General features: G+C 41.2%; 1 protein-coding gene across 1 annotated transcript in view; it reads right to left on the bottom strand.

The window, feature by feature from the left end:
* Positions 1–3,146: 3,146 nt before the first annotated feature.
* Positions 3,147–12,313, bottom strand: part of slc25a4 (solute carrier family 25 member 4) — an 11,850-nt gene continuing 2,683 nt past the window's right edge. The window contains exons 2-4 of the mRNA XM_043705838.1: positions 8,304–8,790; positions 6,985–7,125; positions 3,147–3,780 (exon numbers count right to left, since the gene is read on the bottom strand). Of these exons, the coding sequence (XP_043561773.1) occupies positions 3,623–3,780; positions 6,985–7,125; positions 8,304–8,790 (786 nt within the window). The 3' untranslated portion in view covers positions 3,147–3,622. The remainder of the gene's footprint in view (positions 3,781–6,984; positions 7,126–8,303; positions 8,791–12,313) is intronic.

The following is a 12,313-nucleotide window of genomic DNA, read 5'->3' as shown; positions in this document are numbered from 1 at the left end:
GATCCCCAACCCCTTATTTTAACCAGGTGACCGAGTTCTAGGTTCTTCAACAAAAGCAATCATCGTTTTTACGTGCTCCTTGTCAAGACAACTCTGAATCTTGCATTTCAGTCAAGTCATCTCTTACTCTTCCTAAGTCTAGTGTAAAAGGGTGTGACTTTTCCTTATAAGGCAATCTGCCCATTCCAGTTATTAGTCCAGTAAATCTTTAAACTGTATCCAACATATTTGCATCCTTAAGTTATTTTTATATTTGCTCATTAGATGTAGTTGTCACTAGATAGGCCAGCCTTTATTATTCATACCTAATGGCCTAGGGGTGGTTAAGAATCAATTACATCCTTGGGAATCTGGAGTCTTTTCCTATAGGATGTTGACAGTGCAGATAGGTTTTTCCAGCAACCAACAGTGGTCACCATTAGGCCAGCTTTAGATTCCAGATTTTTGTTGAATTCAAATTTCACCATCTGTCATAGTGAGTTTCAAATCCATAACCCCTGGATAGTGGCCTGGGGTTCAGGATTACTTATGTAGTAATATTACCATTGTGGCATCTTATCAAAAATATTTCAAATATTTATCTATAGTACATTCACAGCTTCTCTTATATCAACATGTTCTTTCAAAGGATCGAATAAATTGGTTCAACATAACTTTTTTCACAAAATCTTGTTTACTCTGATTACCTTGAATCTTTCTTAATGCTCTAACTTAGCATCTATAATTATAACTTCTAAGATTTTCCCAGTTGCAAATGTTAAGCTAACTAACCTATCTCCTGATTTCTATCTCCCTTTTTTGAATAAAGGGAATTGCATTCACCATTTAAATCAAATGGAACAATGCCCAAATTTAGGAAATTTTGGACAGTTGACCCAATACAAAGTCTGTCTCATTAGCTCTTTCTTTTAAGACCCCAGGATGAAGTCCCATCAAGACCCTGGGAGGGGAGGCAGGGAATCTGTCAGCCACAACTCCAGTACCATTTCCCTGGTGATTGTAATTTTCGTGAGTAACTCCCTCCCTTTCAAGACCTTACCTGGAGTTACTGTATGCACCAAACTTTCAGGAGGATATATTGGGCTTGGATAAATTGCAGAGCTGATTTACCAGAATAATGCCTGAACTCCCAAGGTTTGCATTGCAAGAAAAGATTGCGCAAATCAAGGTTACATTCCCTGGCATTTACAAAGTAAAGGACATATTTCCTTCTTTCAAAGGGCTGGCAAAACTCTGGCCAAGGATAAGAATTTTAAAATTGAAGAGTTGCATAGCGAGCATGTGGTGATAAGTGAATAGGACATGATGTGAGGAAGGATACAGGCTGCAGAATTTTGGAAGACCTCAAATTTGCAGAGGGTATAGTGTGGCTGACCAGTCAGGGGTGCTTACAATAGTTAAATCTTGAGTTAACACACGCATGAATGAAAGTTTCAACACCGGTTGAGCTAAAAAGAAATGAAGATGTGAAATGTAACAGTGGAAATACATGCTTTTGGTAATGGCACAACTATGTGGTAACATCAAATCTCATCTTGGCATTACATATGACACAAGGTTGCTAATAGTCTGGTTTAATCCCAGGCAAACACCAGGGAATAGGATAACATTAGTTGCTAGAAAAGGATATATAATAGGAACCAAAGACAATGTCTTCAGGTTGAGTTATCAAATATATTCAAGGCAGAAATGGATTTTTGACAAAAGAGTCAAAGGTTATGGGAGACAGGTCAGAAATTAGATGCCACAATCCGATCACTCAGGATCTGAATGACCTACACCTGTCCTGAATTCTTGAGTTCCCAAAGTTTAATTGGAGGAAATACCTGCTCATCCAGCGCCAATTGTTGGGCAAGCTGTGAGATCACTTAGAGGGCATAGAGAAATTGAGTAAGGTAGTGATGAGCTAAACAGGATTCTTCTAGGTCAGTGTACACAGGATTGAATGTGATTGGTTTTTAACTAGACGATACAGGCAGCAGTGATTCTAGATGACCCAGGGTTTACAAAGGGTCGGAAGTGGGAAGCTGGCCAGGTATATGTTGAAATGATCAAGTCTAGAGCTAAGAAACATACTGAGGATTTCAGCAGCAAGTGAGTTAAAATGGGTAGACTCTGGCAATGTTATAGAGGTGGAAAAAGGTGGTCCTATTGGAATTTTACTTTGTGGCATATATAATTCAGCCTCAGACAATTAGAGAGGGAGGGAACACTGAATGTGGTCAATCTGTCAGTGTGGAAGGGTAACTGAGTCATGAGTGCTTTTGGTCTTGTTTAAGAAATTACTTTTTAAAAAATTTTACTTTCCTCCTGATTCTGCTATTCAGTCCTTTGAGTCTATTCCATCATTATGTTGGTCAGGGCTGACCTGTACTTCAACATCTATCTCTTCAATACTCTACCCAATAAAATTGATTGATGTCAGTCTTTGACAATTTCATTCAACCTAGCCATCCAGCCATTTTGGAAAATAAATTCCAGATTTTGAGTAGGATTTGAGTGAAAAAGTGATTTCAGTGCTAAATGCACTAGCTCTAATAATGCTGAATGATGTTAATAATGCTGAACTTGTATAAGACATAGGTTTGACCTCACCTAGAATACTGTGCATAGTTAGATTAGATTAGATTACATTACAGTGTGGAAACAGGCCCTTCGGCCCAACAGGTGCACACCGCCCCGCCAAAGCGCAACCCACCCATACCCCTACATTAACCCCTTACCTAACACTGTGGGCAATTTAGCATGGCCAATACACCTGACCTGCACATCTTTGGACTGTGGGAGGAAACCGGAGCACCCGGAGGAAACCCACGCAGACACGGGGAGAATTTGCAAACTCCACATAGTCAGTCACCTGAGGCGGGAATTGAACCCGGGTCTCTGGCGCTGTGAGGCAGCAGTGCTAACCACTGTGCCACTGTGCCGCCCACAGTGTAGTTCTGGGCACTACACTGTAGGAAAGATGTAAATGCCATTGGAGACAGGAGAGAAGAGATTTACAAAAATGGTTCCTGGGATGAGAAACTTAAATTATGAGGATGAGTTGGAGAGGTTGGTATGGTTTCCCTTGAAGAGAAGAAGGCCAAGAGGAGATAATGACCACATTATGCATTTTCAAGAATGTTGAACAGCACAAACACCAGTTCAATTCAAATCAGGAAGTTTTATTGAAAATTGTATACATTAGGCAGTCTTAATAAATACATTTGATTTAATTAGGACCATAAATACATTTATTTGGTTAGGATCAGTTCAAAACAATGTGCAAATCTAAAATAATTAGAATATAACCATTCCTGGAGTACATGGATTAAATACAGAAATTCATCACCACCCACAATAAAACTGATGAACCCATAAGTAAAATATGTACAGTTTGCATGGGGATTTGGCTATCAAATGTAATACATGGGTGACAAACCTAAAGGCTGACTGATCTTAAGTTATATTTATGCATAAATGCTTTTCACATTTGTTTTGACTCCCCACCGTGCAACTGCTTTTGCTCAGATGTTTGATTCCTCAATGGTTCAGTCACCATTGTTAAAACCATTGTTCCTGCTACAATATATTACAGTTTCTACCTCTATAATAATCAGTGATGGGAGAAAGTTGGACCTTAGACAAATTTCTTGATTTCATCATACAGTACCAGTACAAAAGCACCACCCATTCCTCTTAATACATTCGACCAGGCACCTTTGAAGAAAGCTTTACCACCTTCATCTTTTAAAATCTTCCTCCAGCAGTCAATTGTGCCCTTGTACATAATATCAGCTGTTAAAACATTACAACAATAATGTTACAGTATGTATTATCCACTCACCATAAAATATCCTTGATTCATTAGCAAATAAGTATTGGATCTCTAGGTAACTCCTCTCAGATGAAATAAACTGTCCCATTTAGTACATGCAGAGCTCTATTAATGGTGTCTAAAGATTTTTATATCTTTATGGGCTTAATAGAGGAATGGTTAGCTGAAATAGCTAATGTATGGTTCAGAATAATGTGAATAGTTTATGTATGATTCCTGTTCTGGCTGAGGTAGACTTGGGACCTGCCTCTTCATCCTGCCTCTCAGACAAACCAGTGCCAACAAAAATGGGTGAGAAAATAGCTCAGAATACAGTTTAAACAAACAATAAGTGAAGGAACTGTTAAGTGGGCAGAGGACACATGACATGTTAAGAAGAGATTTCCTCTTGAAGGAAGCAAATAATGAAGGAATTAGTGCAATTTAATAATTTAAGAATAAAAACAAGAGAACATTTTGAATTATTTACTTATCACTTGAGCAACAATTATTTGTGCAACTTGAATGTTGTTAATTCATTCTTCCACTGATTCATGGGTATGTTATAATAAATAACTTTTCAATTGTTTTAGTGTTGATGATGTTGTCCAATTGCTTTTAGTTATGGTAGGCAAAGTGTTTATTGCAGATACATTTCAAATCACTGTTCAAAATAAATAATTTCTGTTGCATACTTCAGATGTTCCTAATTTTTCTGATCCTTGTGCATCATCCTATTGAAAAAGATATGCAAGTAACCTGTGCCTAGATGACTAATAACAGTCTGTACAGTCAATCATTAGGATGTATTTAACAATTAGAATGGTAATGTTTCCCTTCTTTTCTGTGGGACATGCTTGGCTCAACTGATAACATTAACTGATCATCTGGAGGATTGTAGGCAGGGATTTATAGCAGAGTAAATTTCCAATATTTTATCATTCGAGGTACTTGATGCAAGATGACATGTATTAACTTTCAGATCATAAATATTTGTGCTAGTTTATGAAGAAATTATCATTAATCAAAGAAATTAATCAACAGGTTTCAATTATATTAAGATTTCTAATTGTAAAAAAACAAAAAGTGCAAGAGAAACTCAGTAGGTCAGGCAGCATCTTGGAGAGAGTAATGGTTAACATTCCGAGTTTGATATGACTTCTTCAGAACTGATTTCAGATTTAATTGCTGTTTTAAAGCATTTAACAAAATCTATGAAATAATGGTGATTTATCATCTTTTTTCTAACCCATCAATGGGTTTTTTTTTGTAGTAGTGATTACACAAATGCAACTTGTTGTAAAGCCAGTTTGAGAAAATAAAAATAATATTATTTGTTTTATTATTTTGTTTATTCATTCTAATATGCAGTCAACACTGGCTGGCCCCGCTGTTGAGACAGTGCCTTCTTGACCCACTGCAGTCCATGTGAGCTTCAGTCCAATCTTACCAAATTGGCTTTACAAACTTGTATTTATTTAATTGCTACAAAAAAAATCATTCATTGGTCGGTTAGAAAACATGAATGATATCTAGGGGTTCAGTAGATTCTACCTTGTGCCTTAGATTTTCATTTTTGCTCTGGATTTAAACCCTGCTCAAAATGATGCAATGAAAACTTCCTTTGTCTGCAGCCTATAAGGCACCCCTGTGTGCAGTGAGTTACTGAAGTCTTACTTTAGGTTTAGAGAACATGGATCCACAACATTGAGTGGCAGTCCAGCTGTCAGAAGCAACAGAACAGCTGAAGCCTGAAGTGGAAACGTCACATGCACAGTGAGGGTTGTTATTAGCACCAATATCAAACAGCCATTCAGACCATTATGTCCATGCCAGTTTACTATTGGGAATGAGACACATTTCTTAGCAAGGCCATTTTTCTATATCTGTGAACTCTAATGCTGTAAATTTTTGAAGTTTCAAACAAGGAGAAACATGTTAAGATGCATGGTTAGTTTTCTTAGAAACATTTCTCATGAAACATTGCACTACAGTCAAACATATCCCTACAGAAGGGTGAAAGAAATCTGAAAAATATTGTGCAGGGGGAGTTAAGGAACGGTATGGGACAATAAGTAAGGAGGAAAATCCATCTTAAAATATGGAAGGAAATAAATTAGGTAATGTCATCTGTTAATAAAGCAATATGCCAAGAAATAATACAAACTAAAGACACATTTATATTCAGGTAAAAGGGTTTCTTCATCCAGTAATAAGAAATGGTCAGAAATGTCTGGAATAGATTTTACCTCAACACTCAACAGCTGTAGGTTTTAAACTTAAATTACAAGTTAAAGGCAGCAGTATAAATCTCAGTATCTGACACTAGTGTAGTGGTACTCGCACTGAACTAGCAAGCCAGTAGCCCAGAGTAATGCACTAGGGACTCTGGCTCAAGTTCCACAGAGACAGCTGGTTGAGCTTAGTTCTTTTAAAATGGAAAAAAATCTGGAACTAAAAGCTAGTCTCAGTATTGACCACTGAATCTGTACAGTACAAAAAGGGGCCATTTGGCCCATCCTGTCTGCACTGACACCCTAAAGAGCACCCTATCCACATGGCTAATCCACCTAACTGTATATCTTTGGACTGTGAGAGGAGACCAGAGCACGAGACAGAAATCCACACAGACGCGGGGAAAAGATGCAAACTCCACACAGTCACTCCAGGTTGGAATTGAACCCAGGTCCCTGGTGCTGTGAGCCACCGTGCTATCAATAAAACTATCACGGGTTGCCATATAAAAACCCAACTGGTTTACTCTTTAGTAGTAAGAAATCTGCTATCCTCCCATTTTCTGGGCAACATGTGACTCCAGACCTTTCAGCAATGTAGTTGAATAGCCTGGCAACCATTAAGTTGTAGCAGTTAATAATGGGCAACCAGTGCTGGTCTTGGCAGTGATACCTATATTTCATGAAAAGAATGGAAATAAAGCTCAACTATAGGAAGAATGTTCGTTGAGTACACTGCCTTATAGCATCTCTGGGAGTGAAAAAGCTTTGCCGTCTCAAAGAAAAAATCTGTGAATCGTTATGTTACAGCATCACCCACTCATTTCCCACTGCTACAAGATCTTACTGTTATCAATGACACAGAATGAATTTAGATCTAAGTGCATTACTTGATTTGCAGTAACAATTGTTCAACAAGTTGACAATGAAGAAACTCGGATTCATACTTACCTCCCTTACGACCTGACTGCATCATCATACGCCGACGGACAGTATCAAACGGATAGGATACCAGCCCTGCCACTGCTGTCACAGTCTGTGCGATCATCCAACTAATCAGAATATGCACGTTCTTGGGATCCGGCATCATACCTGACAAGTAATAAGCCCAGACTTGACAGCCAGTTCACGAGATTGATTTTCATTGATAAATGACACACTAGACTGGTTTCTGCAAACATATTTTTAAACAACGGTTAAAGGTGAATTTTCACCATCAGCTTGCACTGTGCCAGAATCATTCGTCCGTGTTTGATGGGCAGAGACAGGTGGGGGGGGGGGGGGGGGGGGAGAAATTTGAATGCAGTCCCACTGCTCCTTCTTACATCAAGAGGATACTTTCTAACTCTACACCAGCAAGATCCTGACCTCTGAAATTGATGCCCTAAAAGAACCGAACACTGCTCCTTCGTTGGCAGGACCCCATTATATTTAACTATTTAACTATCCTTTCCTTAATCCTTATAAGGTAGCTTTACTACAATGCAGAACTAAAATGGTATAGTCATAATGTCCAGGATTAACAGTGTGAAAAGGCTTTGGATAAAGTTATATTAAATTGGTGACTGTAATTTTATAATCGAAAATAAGGGGGTTATCTTGTCTAGTGGAAGCCAGTGAGCATGGAAATGCTTTGAAAGTGTGAAAATCCATAAAGTTTTTTTACTCACTCCAAAAAACATGAACATATAAGATAAATCTGAATAAGCATATTGAATTGCTCTATTTCCAAGCAAATAACCCAGACCATGCTCCCTTTGCAAATTCAGAGGGTTACATTCTACTAAATTTCCTCTTTTTTGTCCATCTGATCTTTCCTACACGTGACTCCAGATCCACAACAAAGCGGTTGACTTTTAATTGTCCTCTGGTAGGCCACTCAGTTCAAAGGCAGGTAAGAATGGACAACATTCAACATGAAGGAATGAAAAGAAAATTAACTCAAATGCTAGTCATCCTTTCGGACATTTAATAATTCAGTAGAATATTCTAAAATATCCCCGCAGAACTGGAGACAACCCTTTGCGGTGTAATTGGTGAGATTGACGAGATTTTGCTTTGGGACGGAGTCACTTTAAAAAAGAAACAATAAATAACCCACGAGTTTTGACCTGAAAGAAAAATCCAAAGGGAGATTTCATTTCGACATGTCCTAAAGATACCAAATCGTTTGAGTGAAGCCCATCTTTCAATTGCATCATTGCAAATGAACGTTGAGTGAGCATGAGATGAACTATTTCCTGTCACAGTCCCTGCAGCTTTCTGCTCACCTTTAGCTGTGTCGTAGATTCCGAAGTATGCAGCTCGGTAGATGATGATGCCCTGGACAGAGACATTGAATCCCTGGTAGAGGCCTCTGATGCCATCTGACTTAAAGATCTTGGTGATGCAGCTGGCCAAGCCAGTGAACTCCCTCTCGTTCACACCCTTGCCCACGTCGGCTGCCAACCGCGTTCGGGCAAAGTCCAGCGGATACACGAAACAGAGGGAGGTGGCCCCGGCTGCTCCGCCAGACGCCAAATTCCCGGCGAAGTAACGCCAGAACTGGGTCTTCTTATCGACGCCGCCCAGGAAGATCTGCTTGTACTTGTCCTTGAAGGCGAAGTTAAGAGCCTGGGTTGGGAAGTACCTGATCACGTTAGCCAGGTTCCCGCGCCAGAATGACAGAAACCCCTGCTCTTTCGGGATCCGGACCACACAGTCTATGATTCCCTTGTACTGTGTTTCTGCTGTAATCTGTTTGCTGGCATGCTGGACCTGAAGGAGATTAAGCAAACAATTTTAAAAATTGCATTATGTGGGCGGACATGACACCAATTGTTAAAGTTCACTTAAGAATTTGACTTTTAAAAAATGTTTTGTGATTTACACATGAAAGAACTGAAACCAACATGCCCATTCTAAAAGACTTAAACAATCCAAGTCTTTTCCAATGTATAATTTCAGTAACATCACACTGTAAACCTTTGCTATAAATTCTGCGTCTTACGATTTTATTCTCCACAACCACCTGGTGAAGGAGCAGCTTCTAAATAAACCACACCGCCCCATGGCCCAACATTTCAACTCCCCCTCCCACTCTGCCGAGGACATGGAGGTCCTGGGCCTCCTTCACCGCCGCTCCCTCACCACCAGACGCCTGGAGGAAGAACGCCTCATCTTCCGCCCCGGAACACTTCAACCCCAGGGCACTCCTCTAGCTTATCTCTCCACCCTTCAGGCTCTCTGCCTTTATTCCTGATGAAAGGCTATTGCCCGAAACGTCGACTTTACTGCTCCTCGGATGCTGCCTGCATGCTGTGCTCTTCCAGCACCACTAATCCAGAATCTAAATAAACCTGTTGGACTATAACCAGGTGTTGTGTGATTTTTAACTTTGTCCACACCAGTCCAACACTGGCGTCTCCAAATCATAACATTTTTTGGGGCCTAAGACACCTTCTCCCACATCCTTACCCCAACCCTTACACACTGGGTCTTATCACATGGTGTGCTATTACACAAAACCTATTTCTTCTGCTACAAATTCTGTGTCTTATGATCTTTTACTCCACAGCCACGTCATGAAGGTGCAGCACTTCAAGCTAGTGTTTACAAATAAAGCTGTTGGACTATAACCTGGTGTTCTGTGATTTTTAACTTTATTTTTAAAAAGTCAGACATCACCACAGGTTATAGTTCTTGATCTGGCCTTAATTCACTGTCTATGTGGGGAATGTTGGGCGATAGTGATGGAATGGAAATTTCACTGGGCCAGTCATCCAGGCAATCCAGCTCATCTTTGGGGATGTAGGATATGATCTAAACTCTGGGCCTGGTGGAATTTCAATTCAATCTCGAATTGAAAACGTGTGTTCCCCAGAGGCAAACAAAATCAGCAAAGCTTAAAAACGCATTTGCTAACACTTCCTTTTGAAGGACAGAAGACCCCAGGGTGCGGGAGTTTCAAGACTGGGTGGCGGGGGCATATTTTTAAAGTGAGAGGGGAAAGATGTAAAAAGGATATGAGGGGCAACATTTTTCCACAGTGTGTCTGGAATAAACTTCCAGAGGAAGTGGTGGACGCCTGTACAATTACTACATTGAAAAGACACTTACATAAGTACATGAGTAGGAAAGGTTCGGAGGGACATGGGTCAAGCGGAGGCAGGTGGGGCATGTTTAGTTTGGGATTACGGTCAGTATGAACTGGTTGGATTGAAGAGTATGTTTCCGTTCTTTATTGATCCATGTTCCAATCAGTATGTCATTTGAAACCACAAGCTTTGGAAGCGACGCTCCGAAAGCTTGTGGTTTCAAATAAACCTGTTGGACTGTGACCTGGTGTTGCATGATTTTTGACGCTGTCCACCCCAGTCCAACACCGGCAGCTCCACATCAGGTGGACAGCAGCACTCTCTGAGCCAGCTCCGACAAACCACTTCATCCATCCTCCCCGAGACGGTTTCCACAGTGTGGGAGTGGGAGAGCAGTCCCGAATACCAAACCTTCCCGAGTAAATGTTTCATGCTGTCATGATTTGGAGATGCCGGTGTTGGAATGGGGTGTACAAAGTTAAAAATCACGCAACACTGGGTAATTCAACCACCTGATGGAGGAGCGGGGCTCAGAAAGCTAGTGTGCTTCCAATTAAACCTGTTGGACTAAAACCTGGTGTCGTGTGCTTTTTAACTTCATGCTGTCGGTTTAATATCCGCGGGGGTCCAGGCAGAACACATTTAATTAGAGATTTTAGAGTCAAGATTAGAGTGGTGCTGGAAAAGCACAGCAGGTCAGGCAGCATCCGAGGAGCAGGAAAATCAACGTTTCAGGCAAAAGCCCTTTATCAGGAATAGAGGCAGGGTGCCTGCAGAGTGGAGAGATAAATGAGAGGGGGTGGGGGTGGGGACAAAGTAGCATAGAGTACAATAGGTGAATGGGGGTGGGGATGGAGGTGATAGGTCAGAGAGGAGGGTGGGGGAAGGTAGAAAAGAGTACAATGGGTGAATGGGGGTGGGGATGAAGGTGATAGGTCAGAGAGGAGGATGGAGTGGATAGGTGGAAAGGAAGATAGGCAAAAGCCCTTCATCAGGAATCATCATTCCCTGCTCCTTGGATGCTGCCTGACCTGCTATGCTTTTCCAGCACTAGTCTAATCTTGATTCTAATCCCCAACATCTGCAGTACCCACTTTCGCCTAGAGATTTTAGAGTGCGTCTTCACCCCTCCCCCCACACCCTACAATATCTACATACCTCACTGTTTAGGACTTCACATCGGAAGTAAAGCTAGTGTAGCGGTCAAGGCTGGGTTCCCTGAGCAACGTTTTTCCTGCAGGGTTATCCTGTAGGGTGACAAGACGCTGTTGTCATACCCAGTCCCAGCTCAGAGGGATCCACATCTTCAGTGCTGCACAGTTACAACTGTTTCTGAGGAAGGGTCATTCGACCCAAAATGTTAACTCTGATTTCTCTCCACAGATGTGCCCGACATTCTGAGCTTTTCCAGCAATTTCAGTTTCTACAACTGTTTCTGTCTCCATTTCCACCCACTGCATGATCAGGGGCTCCACCGTTTCCACTTCCAGGCTGACACTTGGCCATTCACAAGATTTGACTTTAATTGATAAAATGAAAAGCCACTTTGGTTCTATGGCGATTGAAACAAGGTGGATCTCATGCAGTATAAGATCATCATTAGGGCTGCTAACCTGAGCCAATCAGGGAGCCCGGGCTGACATATATAAACAGGTGACTCAAATGTCATTGTTAATGTCTCTTTATATTTTTATATGTGAAACTGGGATTTGAGGTTTGTCCTCATGTCCCTGTAAACTGTTTGAATGGTAGGGTTTGGGGACTGGCTTTGCTGCTCCTCTCCCTTGTAAAATTGCTGTCTCTTGTATGCAGCTGTAAATGTAACTGTTTGTTGTAAACTGTTTTTGTCATTTGTTTAATAAAATTAAAAAAAACAGGAAAATAAATAAATAGGTGACTCTGGGTGGTGGGGATCCCCAGTGGAGGGCTCTCTACGCGGGAGTCCTCCCTCTTTCTCTTGGGGATCTGGGGTGGAGGATGCTGCATGCAGCGGTCTCCTGCAACTGCAGATTGTGGTGGTTCACAGAATCCCAGCCCAACTGTTTGTTCTGTGGCACTGTGGAGTCCGTGGACCACGTGTATATTGGGTGTGGGCATTTGCACTCCCTTTTTGATTTTCTTAAAAACCTCCTCCTCTGCTTTTGGTTGCACTTCAGTCCCACGCTCCTGAGGAGGGAGGGCAGGTCTGAAGACCTCCTCGTGGG

This window comes from Chiloscyllium plagiosum, chromosome 2 (assembly GCF_004010195.1).
Source record: "Chiloscyllium plagiosum isolate BGI_BamShark_2017 chromosome 2, ASM401019v2, whole genome shotgun sequence".
Taxonomy (NCBI): domain Eukaryota; kingdom Metazoa; phylum Chordata; class Chondrichthyes; order Orectolobiformes; family Hemiscylliidae; genus Chiloscyllium; species Chiloscyllium plagiosum.
This window is presented reverse-complemented; position numbering and strand designations above follow the sequence as displayed.